The following is a 20986-nucleotide window of genomic DNA, read 5'->3' as shown; positions in this document are numbered from 1 at the left end:
AAGTCTTAAATTCAACTAGACGTCCTTTTGATAAGACTTCCGGCCATACCGAATTGGTTATCCAAATGGGAGAATGATAATTCTTTTCCTATTTTAGCAGACCATTTGCTAACAGTTCTTATTTTCAATAATATCTATTTACTTTACCATATTCTCTTACAGTACTATCTTATAGCAGTAAAGCAAAATGGCTGTGGTGTCTATAAAATGATGTAACATCTCATCATTTACCTGATTCTCTTAGTGGAGAACTGCAGGCCCTGCCAGCCACACAGCACCTGGTACCGGACTGATGGGATCAGGTAGTCCTTTGACAACAGCTCCAGCATTGCATCTGCACCTTTTAGTCTCAACCTCGCTCTTTCCACCTAGGAAAATACATTGGTTACTAGTTACTAGAAACTAAGGTATAAGATATAATATGTATTTGCAAAGCAAATACATATTATATCTTCTCTTAAACTACAGTAACTGCTTTGTTTATTCTTCATATAAACATTCATATACAAAAATGTATGTAGTGACCAGCCCCTCGTCACACTCTGTCCTACCCACATAATGTAATCCAACACCTCAGGGTGTCTGCTACAGCACCAGTTACCATGGTGACAGCCGTCTGGCCCAGGTGATTGACCTTATTTGTTTCAAACTGGAGAATGGGGAGAAGGAAGAAGAAATGGAGCAAAACCAATATGAAGTAGGGACTCACAAACAACCCCATTTTCTGTTGACAGCTATAAACTATGCAACATTTTTAGAGTGTCCCTGACCTGTCTGTGCAGTGCCTTCCTCAGTTTCTCCACATCGATGGGTCCGTCCTTCAGCACAAACTCTGTGATCTTGTTCATGAGCGTGGCGTGTGAGCGCGTGCCTGTCAGCCTCTGTCTCAGCCACTTGAAGTTACGGGCGCTCGTGATGGCAGTTAGAATCATATCCCAGGATTCCTGTTTGTAAAATGGCATAATGGTAACTCTTACTTAATCTATCCTTAAGTCTAATTATTTGACCATTGTGGCAGAACAACCAGTTTTCTCCACCCTTCTTGATTTTCTGTTCTTCTTAGTGCAATGCACAGGGGCCTGGACCTTGATGTAGTTCAAGTCTTAGAGTTATAGAAGCCATAACAGGTAAACCCTCTTTAAGCATAACACAGCAGTATTGTGCAGTAAACCTATAGATTCTAGTCAAGACTACCTTGCCACCGTCTGACATGTTAAGATCACCTTAGCCTTGAACTTGGCCACTTCTCGGACGACGTCTTCAGGGTCGTCTTCCTGCTCCTTCTCCTCGTGAGCCTCTCCGTCTGCCTTCCCGTCTCCCTGCCCCTCCTCCTCAGCCTCTACCTCATCATCCTTCCCAGCATCCTCCTGGGGACAAACAAACATGGCTGACAATCAGGTACCCACTATCAAGAACTTTGCAGAACGTACTGCGCCTGCGTGAAAAATTAAACTAAAGATAACTAAAATACACGAATATACCACCTAAAAAGGGACATTCTGCTGATGAGCTATGAGCTACAGTATGGGTTTCACATACATGTAGGAGCAGTAAGTTCTATCAACAGCATGCTTCACTAATCACTATATATATAATGGTACTTGTTGTGCTGTGGTCTAGTGCCTTGCAAGCGACAATATTATTCATCTATCCCATTGAATTGAAAGGGAACTGTAAATAACATAGAGAAGTTTCTAACCTGGACTTCTTTAGTCTCCTGCAGTGCTGCAGCCTCTTGTTTCTCCTCCAGCTGCAGGGCCACTGCAGCCAACTCTGCTGCAGCTGAGGGGTAGAGAAAAATATCTCAATACAATGGAACTAAATTTGAAGCTTGATCCAGAGAAATTCCTTTTATGTTCACCTTTAAGTTCCCAAAAGGAGATTGTTTTTGCTCTGTTTCTTCTTCTCCAAACATAAAAGGACTGGTCAATAACCTGTACAACTTGTAGAAAGGTAATCCAAAAAATAGTACTGATATTATCAAAGGCTTTGTTATATTGTGCAACAAAGTCATGTACTAACCAGCAGCCTCTTGCTTTTCCTTTCTCTTGTCTTCGATCATTGTCTGCACGAACGCTCTCCATCTGGTGTGCGTGGCCAGCACCTTCAGTCTCCGGACCAACGACAGTTCATTCGCGACTGCCGGGCGCAGCTCATTGAACAGGAATAGACACCTCTCTATCATGGGGGCACAGACCTCCTTGTAGGATCTGCCAAGATCCTGGTGGGCCTGGGAGGGAAGAGTGAACATTGTACATACAAATTAACTCATAGACGATTAAAAATCAACTACTGGAAAAAAGTTGAGTGTAAAGCAGTGTTGCAGGCTGTACATGTTTTATTATGCTTACATTTGCAGAAGGAAAATACATGGTTTTTGCTCTGTTTCTCCTAATATTCTCCAAACAAATAATGAATGATCGTGTGAAGGTGAATCTTACGCATTTACTTTGCGGATGTTACTTTTCTATGTGATCATCATACAGTGGAACAGGAAAGTCAATGTAGCACAGTTTGTAAGGACACATGACAGACTTACTTTGATAAGAGAACATTTGGCACGGTACACAGCCTGGCACACGTCTCCTATAGAGCTGGGCAGTTCAGCCTGCTGTGCTGCAGTACCGGTGGTTTCTGCTGGGGGGTGCTCGGCTGCAGGAGCCTGCCTGTCTGGTGGGTGAGCCTGGTGCTCCAGGAAAGTCAGGACTGCGTGGCCCAAGTCCAGGTGCTTCAGGAGGCAGGCTAACAGTAGTCTCCCCACCTAGGGAAACAGACACATGAGAAGAACTGTCATGTAAAAGGTAAAGGTAGTCCTTTGTCAGACTGCAGGGACTCCACGGTGTCTAGTGAACGAAGGGCCCATCCCTAGCCTCTAGCCCTAGCCTCTCCTTCCACCACCATGTACCTCCCCAATGAAAGTACATTACATCAAGCCAGATACACCTGGGTAGAGTGAGGAAAGTCGTGTTACATGTAAGTGCCAAACCCATGTCATTCAGCTGTTTGACCACCAATAACTAGCTACAACCAACGAACAATACAAAACGAGCAACTGTTTTCTGTCAGCAACATAACATTTTTGCCTCACAGATGAGTATGCTATGGTGTAGGGTTGATTCAACTTAATACGTTTTAAAAAATGACCAGAAAAATCAGTTTTACTGCCCTAAAGATCACTTTGTCTGTCCTTACCTCCTCCACAGGATGGTCCTGAGGGAAGTGTATAGGTGTGACGTAGTGGTGGTTCTTACAGTACTGGTCCACACTGGTCAGGAACAGCTTCACACTGGGCTCCTGCACACGGCTCTCTGCCAAGGCCTGGCAAACACAAACACATGTTGTAAAATTTATTTCAGAAGCTTTGTTCAAAAACAAAGGAAACACTCACCATGAATTTTAAGTTGATCTTGCTGACCTTCCTCACATACACGACAAACGTCTTAAACGTCTGATGAAAGTTGGCAAGATCGACTAAAAATACATGGTGATACCTGGAGCTCGTGACATCTCTACCTGACTTGCACTACCGACAGCACGGTGAGGAAGAAAGTGAGGGTTAAGCCCAGGTATTGGCCATCCCTGTACATGCGCCTTTCTCCTTCTTTGTTGGGCAAGTAAACAATGCAGATAGCAAACATTGAAAACGTGAACAGTCGCAAGAGGGAAAATAAGGCATTCTGATTTTGATGCACGATTTCCTTCGATACTGGTTGTGATGCACTTCCACCCATTTGTCTAAAGACAACTGTCACCATTGGCGACACGCATCAGTCTACTGTCACCAGTCTAAGGTGTGCCTTACCTGTAGAAATGGTTTAGCTGGGTCAGTCTGCGAGGTTTGTCGGGACAGTCTCCTGCTGAACCCCAGGGGACTGTCCTCTCCCCCTGGGGGCACCGTGCTGGCAGGGGTGGTGGCACTGGACCGCACCTCTCCCTTCTCTTCTTGGAATGGGTTAGGTGGCTGCAAACACTGTACATACAACAAACTTTTACTAACAAAATAAAAGTAAAAACACTCCATAAGAACATAAGAAAGTCACTGTACTTCTGTCGAGTCAATCAAGAATCTGTTTTATGTGGTAACCAGCCCCTCCAACTGTCCTACAACTTGCTACATAATGTAACCCAAGACCACGGGGTGTATGCTACAGCAGCACAAGTCACCATGGTGACAAACTTAGTCACAAGAACAGAAAACATTCTTAAACCGGTCCCTGACCTGCAGCCCTCCAGAGAAGAGCTCCGACTGGAACCACTGGCTGCACTCCTCCTCCATGGTGGTGACGGGCAGACTGAGGGCCTGGCTGTTGGCGCTCAGACCCATCAGCAGTCCCAGGACACGCTCCGTGTCAATCAGCGGGGAGGAGATGGTGGTGGTGTCCATGGGGTGGACAACATCCTGGTCAGGCTGGGGATGAAACAAGAGGCAGTAATTAGACTAGAAAGGTAACTTGTTGTAAAGCATACCTTCACATGGTCTGGCCCAACAAACTACTGCTTTGTTTATTCTTACTCAACACACATTCATATAGATGGTGACCAGCCCCTACAACTCTGTCCTGCCACTTGCTACATAATCCAACACCACAGGGTGTCTGCTACAGCACTAGTTACCATGGTGACAGCCGTCTGGTCCAGCTCATTGACCTTATTTGTTTGGAACGGAAGAAGAATACGAAACAGAGAAAAAAGCAATATTTTTTCCTTGCTTAGGAGACCAGATTCTATAGTTCCCTAGCATGGTATTCTTAGACAAGTTTTATACAGTACGTATTATACACACCTCAACATAGACGCCGACAAAGAATGCCTGCATCATGTCCCGAGCCTCCTGTGAGTGGTGAGCCTCTTCAAATGCCTCTGTGGCATCTCGAGCTGTGAACAATGACAATGATGACAATGGCAATACAAAGTGTCTTAAACAGACAATATGAATTGTTTACTAATCTCAACATCCCCCTTCATTTTGTCTCTGATTTCTGCTGGCAGCACTGTTTGACCTTATTTCTTAAGAAGAAACAGAGTGAAAATAACATTTCTCAAAGCTTAACTCATACATCCAAACTGAAGCCCTCACCGGCATACTCCAGCAGGTTCTCACTCCCACACGGTGCCTGCAGCTGGAAGTCCTTGACGTCGTACACCTTCCCGTGGATAACCACCCACAGCCCGCCGTCCTTGTTGTGATTCTCAAGGTCAGCCTTACGGATCAGCTGGACGTCCTCGTTAGGTCTGCTGGCCGCCGTGATGTGGGATATAGTGCCTGGAAAACAGCGTGTGTCAATCAGGCTTTTTGACCTTAAATTTTACAACATCTTGACCCCAAATGTTGTAACACTACAAGTGAGCAGCATTTTTTATTATGTGAAAAATTAGATTTAATATAACATGAATATTTTGATATTATGTCAATTTCCACAGTTAAGACAATAAAACTAGAAAGGTAATATTTACATGCAAAGGAAATGCATATGTTCACCTAAACTACTGCTCTGTTTGTTCTAAAATAACTCATATACTACATAGTAGTATAGTACTATATAGTGACCAGCCCCTTCAGCTCTGACTTGCTACATAATGTACCCCAACACCAGTTTCCAATTAACAATTGACTGTGAAAAGCAGTGTAATTCTATCCATCTAGAATGTGTCTGAGCTTACCGAGTACCCCCGGCCAGGCCAGGTCCTCTCCGTCATCCCTCTCCAGCCCGGGTGCCAGCCGGTTGTACCTGTCCAGCAGCTCCAGCAGGCCGCCCAGCGGCTGGATGGCCCGAGACTCCTGCAGCACGTCCGCAGCCTGGGTCTGCAGCAGGACCATGCACACCACCAACTCTGGCAGCAGAACTCCTGAAACAGCAAGATTACAGTTAGAACTGCAGCAGTACTCCTGAAACAGCAAGGGTACGGTTAGAACTCCTGCAGCACCACTGAAACAGCAAGGTTACGGTTAGAACTCCTGCAGCACCACTGAAACATAACACACACAGAACACCTGCAGCAAATCTGCAGCACATCCGCAGCCTGGGTCTGCAGCAGGACCATGCACACCACCAACTCTGGCAGCAGCACTCCTGAAACAGCAAGGTTACAGTTAGAACTGCAGCAGTACTCCTGAAACAGCAAGGTTACAGTTAGAACTGCAGCAGTACTCCTGAAACAGCAGGTTTACCGTTAGAACTCCTGCATCACATCCGCAGCCTGGGTCTGCAGCAGGACCATGCACACCACCAACTCTGGCAGCAGCACCCCTGAAACAACAAGGTTACAGTTAGAACTCCTGCAGCACTACTGAAATATAACACACACAGAACACCTGCAGCAAATCTGCAGCACATCCGTAGCCTGGGTCTGCAGCAGGACCATGCAGACCACCAACTCTGGCAGCAGCACTACTGAAAAAGCAAGGTTACAGTTAGAACTCCTGCAGCAGTACTGCTGAAACATGACACAAACAACTCCTGCAGCACGTCCGCAGCCTGGGTCTGCAGCAGGACCATGCAGACCACCAACTCTGGCAGCAGCACTCCTGAAACAGTGATAGTACATCTTGAGTCTCCTTTCACAAGCATTTCAGCACCAAGGACAGTGCCACCGATGAATGCAAAACCAGTGTTGCATACATGGTACATAATATTGGTACTGTACCGCAAAAATCTATTCACTGTGGCCATCACTCAGGCCACAGCGGATATGTATGCTGATGACACATCAGCCTACATATGCGCTCCTTCTATTGAAACTATCTCACGTAATCTACAGACAGAGGTAAACAACATCTGTAACTGGGTAAGAGTGAACCAGCTTTTCTTGAACACTTCAAAAACAAAATGTATTGTACTGGGGAGCAAGCCCAAAATGTCTGCTAAACCCAAACTCACACTAACTGCAAATGGTAAGGTTATCGAACAGGTCTCAGAGGTAAAACTACTTGGTTCGACAGTAGATGAGTGCCTTACCTGGAATACTCACACAAAATTAACATCTAAGAAAATGGCTAGATCACTGGGGATGATCAAAAGATGCGCACACTTTATGGATCAAACATTGTTAAAAATTGTAATAGAATGCCTTGTACTATCTCACATTGATTATTGCAGCCCAGTTTGGTCATGCACAACTAAAACTAACATAAACCTTCTGCAACGAATGCAGAACAAGGCAACTCGTCTGTTTCAGTCGAAGCCACAGTGGAAACCTGTGCACACGAGATTGTTAATAAACACCATGACAACATTTAAAAGGATAACACTCACAAACGAACCTATTTGTATCAGTAGGCAACTGCGTTCGGTCAACAACTTGCATAGTTATAGAACCCGTTTTGCTGCTAAACAATCTTTTCTGTTAGAGAAACCTAGAACTAACGCACTGATGAAGTGTTTCATGTACAGGGCTGTCAGTGTGTGGAACAACCTTCCAATTGTCATGCAATCCACACAATCCCTGAGAGTGTTTAAGGATGGTTTGCACAAATACATCCACCAGTAGTTACAAGCACTGTTCGACAGGATTGTCAGTTTTTTAAATTATGTATATTGTAAATATGTTATTGTTATTGATTTAGATGTGTTTGTGACTTGTCTAGTTGTCAACCATGTTTGTATAATGTATTGTCTCTGTGAATGAATACCAGGAAGATTAGCGGTGGACCCTAGGGTCCACCGCTAATGGTTATTCTAATAAAGTTTCAAAGTTTCAAAGTTTCAGTACAGGTGCAAAATATGAATCAAGAAGACTTACTCTGTACTTTACTGACATAAAGTTACACTACCCTAAGAGGTCATATTGCAACAGATCAAAGTTTATCAATGTTTCTGTCGTTATTGAAGAAGTTCACAAAAACATGTTGATTTGTCCAATTGTTAAGGTACAGGTACAGGTCAACCGTAACTGTACCTGAACAAAAACGTATGTCATTCCATTGGGGGTGAAGTGAAGTACATTGTAACAATGATTACAACTTACCAGAGAGGTCTGCACTCAGGACGCTGGACACCACGGCAAAGTGTTTTGCGCTGATGGCAGCGAGGCTAGCGGCCACGGGAAGCACGTCCGCCACATGGATGCACAGCAGGGCCACGTACTTCCTGAGGAGGGAGCCAGCACCCAGCAGCTCCAGATCTACAGGGACAGCACGACCTTCATTCAGCACAGCACAGCACAGGATAGAGGACATGGCAGGTGGGGTTACATTCAGACATGGGATGTAGTGACATGTGGATGATTGAAGTTAACACAGTAGTTTTCTAGTTAGAACATGACACTGATGTTTTCCTGCTACTTCTAAATAAGATCCCAACATGTGAGGGGCAAAATGAGCCTTCCAGATGATGCTGTACTTGTGATATCATGGATTCACAAAACTTGCTGAAGGAATAAAAAATACAGTTTTGCTTGTAATATCTACAATTATAGATAGAATATTGTACTGCCCCTGTAACAAACCCATGATGCATTGTACAAAGCACTTTGGCAGAACATTCGGGTATTCTAGTTTTCAAATGTTGTGTCAGAAAAGATGTTGTCTGCAACAGGCAAAATTCTGATGCAATGTGGACCAAACATACAACGAAAGCCATGAAAAATCTGCACTGGCACAGTATGTTCTTTGGACACACAGAATGTTTTGTGGAAATGATCCATGCACCAGTATACATAACAAATCCAGTCTTTCCTACCTATTTCCTCCACGCCTGCCCTGTCCCTGGCCTCCTCCAGTGGGAAGAGTTTCCCGACCAGAAGACGCTGGAATCGCAGCAGCAGGTCCTGGGAGGGAGACTTCCCCTTCTCCTCCACACCGGTGAACTGGTACCCGTTCACTCTGTTCACGTCATGGGCCAGCTCCTTCAACCTCATCAGGGTCTGCGATGAAACATTCCTGGGGACAAAGAACAAAGTGTATCTAAGAACCCTTTCTCTTTTTATTTAAAGAAAATGCTGGTGAGAACCCTCAGATAATATATGATTCATACATTAATAAAACATTGTTAAAAGTATTATTTTTTCTATATTATTATTATCCATACTTCTTGAAGGTCAATGACCAGGACAAGACAGCTGTCACAATGGCAACTGGTGCTGTAGCAGACACCCTGTGGTGTTGGGTCTTATAATTTCTTACCTAAGTAGCTGCTGCATCAACTGAAGCAGTGGAATGGTGGACCCAGAAGACCGAACTCTCCTGATGTCAGCTTCCACCTTCTTGGCCTTTTCTTCCGTCTTGCCTGCCGTGGCTGAGGTGTCCTCTTCTCGTTCATCTTGGTGTCTCTCCAGTTCCTTCTCTTTCATTCCCTCTATCTCCTGCATCTCTGTCTTGATGGCTGCGGCGAGGGCGGACTCCAGACCGCCGTCCGCCATGAGGCTGCTGACCAGCAGGTCCATCATGAACCGTCGTCCTGGGGTCATCGAGGCTCCATCTCCAGAGGCTAGGAGGCAAAAATATGTCAAAATGTCTGCCATTTCCTTTTACATCCAAGGTGTCCTTGTTATGAATTTTACCGGTCTACAAAACAGCATAAGGTGAAAATTGATTGCAGTGATTCTAGCTCCAGGGTTTGAAATATGCATTCTCACCATGCCAGTCATGTTTTTAGCTTAGGTTGCCCACTCAGCAACCTGAGAAAAAAGTATTTCGAACCCCAAGCACCCACTATCAGAAATAAACCTAGTTGAAGGTAAAGATGAATCAGATTACAACAAATTTAGTACTTCACTGCTTTTTTGTATAGGATCTTAAGCATAAATTCATTTTGAAGGAAGATATTCTATGAAGTAAACTCCTACCATCACTTGGCAGCAGTGCAGACAAGGCCCTGGCCCGTTCCTCTGCTGTAGGGAGCAGGAGTAACCAGCCACTCTGTAGTGTGGCCTGTGCTGCAGTCTGTACCGTCCCCAGTACTCCTGTGTTACTGGCCAACTCCACCACTCGCTGCTTCAGACTGTTCAGCAGGGGGCTGCCTGGCTGCAGGTTCAACCTGGTGTGAAGGTGGTCTTGTGGTTAGGGTTGTTGGCTTAGAATCTAAAGGTTATGGGCTCAAATCCCTAGCAAGCACCAATGTTGTACCCTTACAAAAGGCACTTTACAAATATTTCCTGACTCAACTCAGGATTGTTGACTTAGAACCTAAGGGTCTGGGTTTGAATCAACAAGAGTAGTGGTCCATTCTGGTGTCAGTGGATCAAACCTTACAATCTAGTCTTACAAAGTTTGTAGCTACTGTACATGCCTGCAGACAGTTAAAACTAGTTATGCAAAACAAACAAACAAACAAACAAACAAACCTGGCTGGGTCCTCATTCTGAGTGATGGCAGCATGGAGCTGGAAGAGGAAACCAACAGTGATTAATTCAATTAATTTTATTGCTTAAAATTGACTATGAAATAACAATTCAAACTTGCTTAAATTTAAAAGTCAAGAGCATTTACCTGTAACCTGTAAGACACACATATAGCTAACAAAATAATATCCAAATTGGGAAGAGCTTAGGATAGGTCTTGCCTAGCTGAGCAAAATCGTGGAATCGTGGAAATGTGCCGAATGGAAAAGGGATCCTGCCTTGGGAGTTCCTTCTCATGGAAGTCTGTTAAGAGCTCAGGGCAGCTTGCTGTTCCAAAGAAGCATGCTGGGCTAAGAGTAAAGAGACTATGACTTCTACTAACACAGATTTCATGTTAAAAGTCCATTGCCTTTACCTGTAACCTGAGCAGGTTGAGCCCGGCCACAGCCATGCATTCCTTCTCCTGGGGCGGCGGCCAGTCACTACGCCCGTCCAGCCCCTCACACACCCGCTGCAGCAGCTGGTCCAGGTGCTGGAACGTCCCGTGGCACACGTCCACCACAAACGGCACCCGCAGACCCACGCTCCAGTGTCCGGTCGACGTCCAGCAGAAACTCTGGCATAGGAAAACGGGATTTATTCAATATTACCTTGAATTTATCAACAGTCGATCATTCATTCATTTGTTTGTTCATTCATTAATAAATCAAGTATGAGTTGCGGGTGCATTTGTCCAGTCACGAAAATGCAAATGACTTGCTCATTTACATACCGGCACATTTGACATCATATTGACCACACTGGCACACTGTCTGCATACTGGGCTCTAGCTCCCTGCTGTAGTGTTTTCACAATTGTGTGGAAGGGTTTTTTTTATGGAAATGGGTGCCACCCTATGCACCACCTGGTGCCTGGTGGAAAGATTTGAACAACATTGTGATAATTAAATAATTGTAACCTGAGCAGGTCCACAGGCGATGCCACTGATAGACTTGCCGTCCAGCGGCATGAGGGTGGGGTCAGACTTGGTGCTGAAGGACGAGTCTCCCAGCTGGCCCTGGTCGTTACGCCCCCAGCCATACACCTGCAACAAACAACAACAAATCAACAAAACAACTTAGATGTAAACAAATGAATAAAAACAGCTAAAACATACAACTTAAATAAACAATGCAATGAGATTTCTGCAGAAACATGTTCTTTCCCAAGATTTCTTCAGATTCTCCAGCAATTTTTGACAATAGAAAACTGTGACAGTCTATGACAGTTAAGGATACACTTTTAAACTTCACCGGGCAGCAGCAGACAATAGACTGTAGACTAAAAAAGCACTAAATGTGGCGATGATGATGATCAAGATGAAAGCTTTAATTCGTGAAAAAATCAGCAAGTACCAACATAGAAAAAGGACTGGTAACCAAACCCACCTCTCCTTCCTCTGTCATGACCAGACAGTGCATGGACCCCACCGCCACATCCACCACCTTCTTACCCCTCAGTCCCTCCAGCTGCTTGGGGAAGCGGATATGTTCCTCTGTGCCATGTCCCAGTCTCTGGCTGTCTCCCTTACCCCTGGTCAGGAACAAAGTGGAAATGGAGATTACTAGATCCAGTTTAGCTAACTAAAGAGTTACCACATTACACACAGCACGGGGGTATCAAATTATTTTCTTCCAATACATTGTACCTTAAAATATAGATAAAATGAAAAATAAACTGCTTCACCTGGACCCCAACAACTAAACCATACAAATGTATACTGAAAATTCACTTATCTATCAAACCCTTTGTGAATTATAGCTGCAAACACACATAATGAAAATCAAAACAATACCTTACAAGTAGTACTTACCAAGTCCAGATATGTCCAGTTTTAGTGAGTGCGAGTGAGAACTGTGCCCCACAGCACACCCTGACGATGTCCTGTCCCTGTAGTCTGTCTATAATCTTAGGAGTCTTACACCCATCACTGCCTCCCCTGCCTAACTTCCCATAGTCACCATCTCCCCAGGACCACACAGTACCTGTACATACACACAATACAATGTCATGTAGGCTTTAGATAAAATTAATATTAGTTTTCCAGTTATTGCTCTAATGGTACAATGTATGTACTTAAGCTACAAGATCTTAGAGCTAGGAGATAGAAAACTGGAAGCACATCCATTTTGCTTACTGAAAAGCTAGTCTTCCATTGGCTGGGAGGTCATTACAATGTACACTACAGTTTACAAGGGGCTGCTCCTATCACATCACAATTGAATAGTGGACCATGGCTAAAGAATGCCCCTATTCTCAACCTTCAAGAGACATGCAAATCAGGTGAGGGATCATTGAACTAAGCAATGGGACCATGCATGCTACTAACATCATTATGATGAAGATGCACTGTGTTTTTCAGCTCAGAGCTGTTGAAACTGTTTCTTGTTTTGCTCTTGCATTGCATCCTAGTGTAGCAAAATCCAGTGCTTTTTGTGCAGGTGTATCTGTCTGCATTCAAAGAACATGTCCAAGCATACACAGAAACTTACCGTCATCAGTTACAGCCAGTGTCTGTGCGTCCCCACTCCCACAGCAGATCTCGATCACTCGCCGACCCTTCAGACTCACCACCAGGGTGGGGGTCAGCTGGTCCTCACTACTCCCTGTAACAGTTACATGTAGACATCTTCAGCAGGATTTGTTAGCATGGCATGGAAGATCAGTTGAGATGGTAAATTACAATGATCAACTTCTCGTGCAAGATGACAATCATCAGGCTATCCTGTTTCTTTGGACAGTGTCAGAGTACTAGACTACTTTGTGAGAGAGATAAAGATGCTTACGGCCCAGTTACATGTTGTGCGATTATCATAATATCATGATCGTAAACTGAAGCACTTTTTGGGTCTTGCCACAGAAAAGGCTTCTTATCTTTGCCAGCTGCTGGTTCTGTCACTGCCTGCTAGAAAATTCTACCGAATCAAAACCATAAAACCTCCAACAAATGTGACTGTGCCAATATAGGTCAAAGCTCTAGATCCTGTATTCTGACCATGTGCAAGCCTGTTGTAGTTGCGTAGTTAAGTTGCAGAAAATCAGCTTGAAATACATATAAAAAAATCTCCCATGTCCTGACCATGTCCGAGCCTGCCGTAGTTTCCCCTGCCCCAGGTGAAGAGTTCCCCGTCAGCGGTGATAGCTGCGCTGTAGGTACTCCCACACACGATGTGCACCACGTGTCGCCCCAGCTGCTTCCCTGACAGAGCTCGCACTAGTGTAGGCTCCTCACGGGAACTACAGGACAGAAGTCAGAGAGGCAAACTTGGTACTATGTACTTTGGTAAGTTGTAGTAAACTGTTAGTATGCTGTTGTGTTGTGAGTAACCTACATTCTACATTGACAGTACCTTAATCTTTTGAGGGTAACTGACTGAATTACCATGGTGACAGCTGTCTGGTATAGGTCAATGACCCTATTCATTTGGAGAAGAAACAGGACAAAAACAAAACTTTTAAATTCTATGGAAGTTAACATAAAAAATCCCCCTGAAACTCACTTGGTGTCTCCGTGTCCCAGTCGCCCACCATCTCCATTTCCCCAGGAGTAGACCTCGCCCTCTGATGTCAGGGCCATGTAATGTTTCCCCTCAGGGTGTGCCGCCACCTTCACCACCTCCTTGTCTGCCAAGCTCTCCATCAGCTGGGGGCCCTGAAATGGTAACAAGGAGTCTGGTGGCTAAACTTATTACTGAATCTGAAGGTTCTAGGTTCAAATCCCTGTAAGCCCCAGTGTTGTGCCCTTGCGAAAGGCACTTAACACCTACACATGTACATGAATTTCCTTACTTGACTCAAATAAAATTCAGTTAAGGACATCCTCTCAGATGGGATGTAAAATCTAGAGGTCCTGTGAGGCTATCAATTGTACATAACCGATCACAACGGAGAAACAAGCTCTTAAGCAGAACATCTTGTTTAAGGTTGTATTGGTGTATTTCATGATGACATTCTGTCTATGGTTTTCAAATGTTCTGTCAGAAAAGATACGTGTATTGTCTTTAACGGGCAAAATTCTGATGCAACGTTGACCAAACATCCAACAAAACCTGTGAAAAATCTGGGTTTCATGCAGAAGTATGTTCTGCCAATGTGCTACATTACATGCAGTATCAACCTTTGCTTCTTTGTTTGCTGTTGATTATATTAGTAGCCCTGCTCACCTGGCTCTCAGAACTGTAGTAGCACATGTAGACCCTGCCAGTCTTGGTGAGGGCCACCAGACACCTCTCAGCACAGGCCAGCTGCAGTACACCCAGCTCCCCCAACATCTCACACGTGTTCCCACTGCTGTTAGGACTGTTAGCACCACTCCAGGCCAGCCAACCCCAGCCTAGAACCTCCTGGGTACTACCCATTCCTGGCATCTATGGGGATAAAGAGTATGAATAAATTGTAAATACAGTAAAAATGTTACACACAAAGCTGGATACTGTTCAGTGTACTAGCCACCTGCTGCTGAAGGCCAACTATACAGACACAGATACAGAAGCTGGTATGTTAAGCTGAAGGCAGTTACACTGGAAATACAGATACAGAAGCTGGTGTAAGGTGCCAAAGAGCAATTATATTGGCTGTACAGAATACAGATACAGAAGCTGGTGTGTTATGGAGAAGGGTGGTTAAACTGGTTATACCGATACAGAAGCTGGTGTGATATTCCAAAGGGCAGTTATATCAGCTCTATAGAATAGAGATACAGAAGCTGGTGTGCTACACCAAAGAGCTATACAGATACAGACACAGGATTAGATACAGATGTGACTGAGCCTTGTTCCACACGTGGATGCCCAACCTTGTGTCCAGTGTTGGTGGATGTGGGAGGCATGAAGGGTGTGGCCAGTCTGTCCAGGTGAGACATGATGACCACAGCTGTCTGTCTCAGGTCCACAGGTGTGTCCTCTGCCTCAGGTAGGGTGATGTACCGCAGGAAACACTCCGTAGGGCTGATGCTCATGCTCATGCCAGACTGGGGAAGATAGACAAGTAATTTAATAGTAACAACTAGAAAGGCCGACATTTGCTTGGGAGCAAATACAGCATATTTCAGTCCATCTCCCTCCCACGCAAAAGTGGACTATTCCAAACTTACCCCAGTGCAAAACTGGCAAAGGTTCTCAAATAAATGAATTAAATAGTAGCTATATGCGAACAAAGATGCAACAACATGTACTTTGAATCTCGAAAGCTTTACTAATCTTATTACAGGTATGCAAAAACTAACAATGATGAGATTTGATACATTTTGAAGGTCTTAGGCACATAAAATTGAATGTGTGGGTCATTACGCACCACTTACGTGCAATGTGACCTCAGGTAACCCGCAATGGAACACGTGTTCCATGGATGGAACCGGCCATTCTTTAGATAGAACATGGAACGGGTACAGCACTTTTGGCCCTTTTTTTGCAGAAAATAGCCATTAAAGTGATATTATGTAGAATTTTCCCGCCAAAATTGAAAATACAAATAATTGAAATTTTCTCATGTAGATTGTCATTTTCGATAACTTTCAACGTATCAGCGTCGCTATTTCGCCTTTTCGGCAACTCAGCGCAGCGCGAGAATAAGTTGCGCAAGGCCAGACGTATTTATGTGTGCCACAATAAATAGAATGTAAACAAACAACGGTTTTCGTTCGGAAATCTTCGGCAACTTCCGGCGCGTGTCTGGATTCCATGGTTCGAACGCTTTCGAACGCTGGAGTTCGAAGCCGATTGACTTCAAATTTGCCAATTTTTGAAGGGTCAGTACCTAATCTAAAATCCACTTTTTGTATATACTTGAAAGTTATCATGTCACTTATCATATTGCATGTGGTAACCACATTCATACAGTTTCTCATACCAAGGAACGAAGTTTATGACATTACGCTAAATGTATCAAAATGTTGCGGAAACTCAGAATGGTGTGCGCCGGTAGCTACAACTGGGCTAAAATTTCGTCACCGCGATGTGTGCACCGTCGCGGTTTTCTTTGGGGCAAACCCGTTTGTCCTAAAACTAACCAGGGGACTTTGGTATCGATGTAAAGGAGAAGATTTGGGCTATCACACTGTGGTATTAGCTAATGGGATCCAGTTGGCCAGTAAAAAAAGATAAGCACAGATAAACTGACCAAAAATGCTAATGTTTGGAAGGCCATAACGATCGGTGTCATTTTGTAATGCACGAAATATCTACATTGTTGTACTAGGCAAATCCTGTAGATATGAAAAAGTATAAACGTTACGTATGCCTAAGGCGTTTTTGTTGCACTATTGGCAGTTGTCAAATCGTGACCCGGCATATGCCGTATTTTAGAGAATAACGTGTTCTACGGTGACCTGCGGTTCGGCTGGATTCGGGAATGCTCGGACGCGGTCGGATGTAAACAAACATGGCCGCGATCCGCGCTAGCGCCGCGGAGTGCGCAGTTTTCCAACGCGTATTTGCGGCGAAACGACGTTGATATGTTAATCCCCAAATGTCATCATGAAGTCAGGTAGGTGTAAAGAGCAAGAAAATGTGTAAAAGAAAGATTTCTAAAATAGTCAAACTTCTACATAATATCACTTTAAAGTCCCCCAAATGAGTCATTTGGAAGTGGTGTATGCCAAATATGTGACTGCTATATTCTGTAGACACATGTTCAAGGTACCCTTATACCGAATTTCAGATCATTTGGTTGTAAAACCAGGGCTCAGGATCCAAAAATCCATTTTTTGGCGAAAAATGCCCCAAAAAACCTTCATAAAAATTTTTCAAAGGCATGTATCAAAAAAATGAAAAAAACGCCTGGGGGTATTGGCCCACTCTACCTCCATGCCAAATTTCAAGTCATTTGGCTGAATGATGGCGGAGTTGAATCCCTTTGACTGTTTGGCAGGAGGAGAAGGAGGAGAAGGAGGAGAAGGAGAAGAAACATCAGAGAACACAATATATTTCATCCATACCATGGTATGGACTGAAATATAATCAACCGATGGAAACACTCCGTAGGGCTGATACTCATACTCATGCCAGACTGGGGAAGATAGACAAGTAATTTAATAGTAACAACCAATGGAAACACTCTGTAGGGCTGATGCTCGTGCTCATGCCAGACTGGGGAAGACAAACAAGTGATTTAATTAGTTAACAACCAATGGAAACACTCTGTAGGGCTGATGTTCATGTCAGACTGGGGAAGACAAACAAGTGATTTAATTAGTTAACAACCAATAGAAACGCTCTGTAGGGCTGATGCTCATGTCAGCCTGGGGAAGATAGACAAGTGATTTAATAGTAAATGGAAACAATCAACCAATGGAAATACTCTGTAGGGCTGATGCTCAAGCTCATGCCAGATCGGGGAACATAAAAAAAGTTTATTACTTTCACCAAGACAGTTATGTTAAGGGGAGCACCTGTCTATTTTTGTGTGAACATGATAATTATGATGATGCATGTAGCCTTACCTCCTCCAGTTTGGCCCCGTCTGTTGTCCGTGTGCGAGACGTGGGGATGTCCTGGAAGCGGCGCAGCAGGGGAACCAGCGGTGCCCGCGTACCGTTAGAGTCAAACCTGTTGTCAGTCACCTGCACATAAAACAAGCCCAGGTAACTTGATTAAGGCCACAGCTAGAAATTTTTATGGATGACAAAATTTTAAGATATAGGAACCTTTTTTGCCCGCTCGCATTAGATTTGGAGTCTGAGGAGGATGTCATCCATAAAATTTACTTGCTGTAGCCTAACTTATACCAAGTGCCAGTTCTGCTGTCACTCAAATCATGTAGGCAGCCCAGAAGCTCCTGTCTTGTATAGCTTTCCCCATGCCATCAGCTTGTAGACCAGTGTCTCTTTTCAGGACAGTCACATATCACCAATATTACCATTAATATTACCACCATGTAAGGAAATTTATATTTGAGAGATGGTTAGATGACTCAAGACTAGATTCCTAGAATGGCCAGGGCTCAAAAGCCTTTTTTCTGCATGTCTGCACTGTTGCAGGTAACTTAGGTAACTACCTTTATTACTCATAATTCATGAAGTATGGGTCACAATAAAAGACTTTAGAATTAGGCTGCAACCAAGTACTTTGTCCCTTAATAAGCAGGAAATAGTCTCAGAGGGTTGAGTTTTAAAATGTTTCAGGGAGAATACTGTGGTCATGTCTTTAGGACTTAATGGACGGCTTACACTGTGGAACATTATCCCTCTGTACCTGACCCCTACTCTGTGAAAAAATCCTGCACAGAACCCTGAAACATCCAAACCTGTTTGTTAGCATTGTCCCACAGCTGTAGCAGCAGCAGCACGGCGCTCAGGAGGTGGTTGAGAGAGCTGCGCTGTACGGCCAGCTCCAGGAGCAGGGCCAGCGCCGTGTGCTGGTCAGACACAGGGATGTTCCCACTACTGCTGCTCGTCTTCCCACCTGCCGCTCCACCGTTAGAGTCCCTGTATGCAAACAGTTAACAGTTACAGGATCCATTAGACACAAGGGTACAGTTTACTGATCTACCCAGCATTCATCTTTGACAGAATTTTGCCTTTTAGGATGGACAAAAATGTGGCCCAATCTGTCATCTTTGGGGCGTAAAGATTACCAAAAGAGATGAAATTAAACTGTGCTTAGTCTACCAGCAAAGTTTGCCCCTGAAAATGCAGTAAATAGCATTTTAGAGGTTCAAGATTTCAAAATTTTCCTGGGGAAGCATGCAACCTAGGATTGTTGTGCCTCAGGCATGATGCCTTGCCTCTTTGGCACTCAAAATGACGTTACATCAAACAAAATTAAGATGACGGCAAAAAATATACAAACTTCATTACACAATCTGGGTTATGAGGGCTATTTTGTAATTGCAAGAATAACAAAATATGATGTAAAAAAAACTGTAATATTTCAAGGGGGCTCAATATTTACCCCATGACCACAGATCTGATGAACTTGGTTGCCCTCTCCACAGCCTCCAGCCACACAGACGACACACTGGACTCATCAAACAGGGTGGCCTCGGGGAGAGTCCGCAGGGCATCCAGGGACTCCTGTAGCAGTTCTGCAACCATAAAGGTAAAACTGTCATCCTCAACTAAGGTGAAGTATGATGCTTTTAAAAGTAGCTTATACTATAGCACTACAGCTTGTCTTCATAGCCATTAGCACACTGGGTCACCCCTATGCAAAGCGAATGCATAATGTTTACCATCACATGGTCTTGCCCAACAAACTACTGCTCTGTTTATTCTAACTCAAATACAATATTCATATATATGGTAACCAGCCCCTCCAGACCACTTGTTACATAATGTAATCCAACACCACAGGGTGTCTGCTGAAGCACCAGTTACCATGGTGACGGATGTCTGCTCCAAGTCATTAACCTTATGTGTTTGGAGAAGAAGAAACAGCAAAAACAATACGTTTTGCTTGACGCCAACTCATGATCATCATCAACACAATCCAACCGTCTCACCAGTACAGAGGTCTGCGTCGTCTCCTGTCCTCCACGCCCGTCTCAGGAAGGCGAAGGCAAAGGACAGCGCCGCTCTGCAGCCCACCCGCGCCAGACCCATGGTCGCCTTCTCATGGGGCTTCAGCACACTGCAGGTTTAACCAGGTTAGGAAATACCATTGGAACAATTTCTTAGTAGATGTACATGGCTGCTGCACTGACTTCACCACAAGGAGGTCAAGTACAATGTACTGTTCATGGCTTGTCTGTCTGTGCATGTGACTGTCTGTCTGTCTGTCTGTCTGTCTCTGTCTGTCTGTGTTTCACTCTGATTTCCAACAAACATAATGCAGTGTTACCAAACATGCAATGTACATTACAAGGCTTCTATTTTTGTTAGTCTTTGTACAGATGCATGGCTTTGGGTAAGAACTATGTCTTCTTGGGTTACAAGACTTGTATAAAATCATGCCTACACCTTTTGGTGTATAGGGACAGATATTAGCTCAAACGTTTCGACAAATTTTTATGATATTGGGTATACGTATACTAATTCTTGGGTTAGAAATTCCAGTTCAAATTTGTTACATATTCATAACTACTTCTATCAACACAGATGAAGTTGCAAGTATGTCTCACACTGACCTCTTAGTTCCTTTAGGTATAACCGCTGCAGACTGTTTGTTGGGGGCTGCAGCCTTCTCGGCGGGGTTGTGCCGTGCCAGAGCGATGAAGTACCGCTGCAGGACAGTGAGGCGCTGCTGCAGGCGGACTGCGGACAGCGTGGTGGCCGCAGCCTGGGAACACAGCTGCTGCTGCTCAAACACCAGCGACTGCAGGCACTCCCGCAGCTGGCAGATGTCTGGGAAACATAAGAAAAATAATCGTGTAAAGCAGAAAGGCTTCAGTCTCTTACCCAGTGGGACTTATTTTGTCTCAGAAGAAATCATCTTTATGTAATGTTGCAAGATTCACAATAACACCAGAGACTGAAGACAAAGATGCACCAGTGTTCTACCCAGCACCCATATTTCTATCATCTGACGGAATTTGCTGCCTCTGATGGACAAAAATTTTGCCCAATCCATCATCATAGATGATTTCTTGTGTAAAGATATGGAAAGAGATGTCATTACTCTAAGCTTAGTTTACCAGCAAAATGCAGAAAATTGAGCTTCAGAGGGTCATATTTCAAAAAAATTCCCGATGGAGCATGCCCCTAGACCCATGTAGGCCTGTCATGCATGAGGTA

At 44.2% G+C, this 20986-nt stretch overlaps 1 protein-coding gene across 1 annotated transcript in view; it reads right to left on the bottom strand.

Moving 5' to 3' along the window:
• LOC109486498 (E3 ubiquitin-protein ligase HERC2-like) overlaps positions 1-20986 on the bottom strand; it is a 69908-nt gene that overhangs the window by 45583 nt on the left and 3339 nt on the right. Inside the window, 31 exon segments of the mRNA XM_019790335.1 lie at positions 232-368; positions 771-944; positions 1224-1367; positions 1700-1782; positions 2023-2230; positions 2540-2761; positions 3193-3318; positions 3803-3970; positions 4220-4408; positions 4784-4875; positions 5078-5235; positions 5592-5847; positions 7966-8139; positions 8679-8878; positions 9122-9425; positions 9784-9974; positions 10282-10319; positions 10694-10894; positions 11237-11362; positions 11706-11850; positions 12131-12302; positions 12810-12923; positions 13397-13554; positions 13818-13969; positions 14481-14684; positions 15113-15286; positions 17756-17875; positions 18559-18739; positions 19206-19338; positions 19756-19883; positions 20380-20596. Coding sequence (XP_019645894.1) covers positions 232-368; positions 771-944; positions 1224-1367; positions 1700-1782; positions 2023-2230; positions 2540-2761; positions 3193-3318; positions 3803-3970; positions 4220-4408; positions 4784-4875; positions 5078-5235; positions 5592-5847; positions 7966-8139; positions 8679-8878; positions 9122-9425; positions 9784-9974; positions 10282-10319; positions 10694-10894; positions 11237-11362; positions 11706-11850; positions 12131-12302; positions 12810-12923; positions 13397-13554; positions 13818-13969; positions 14481-14684; positions 15113-15286; positions 17756-17875; positions 18559-18739; positions 19206-19338; positions 19756-19883; positions 20380-20596 — 5089 coding nt within the window.

Source organism: Branchiostoma belcheri, unplaced genomic scaffold, assembly GCF_001625305.1.
Source record: "Branchiostoma belcheri isolate BF01 breed outbred unplaced genomic scaffold, Haploidv18h27 scaffold80, whole genome shotgun sequence".
Taxonomy (NCBI): domain Eukaryota; kingdom Metazoa; phylum Chordata; class Leptocardii; order Amphioxiformes; family Branchiostomatidae; genus Branchiostoma; species Branchiostoma belcheri.
The sequence above is the reverse complement of the archived record's forward strand: the minus strand, read 5'-3'. Positions and strand labels throughout refer to the sequence as shown.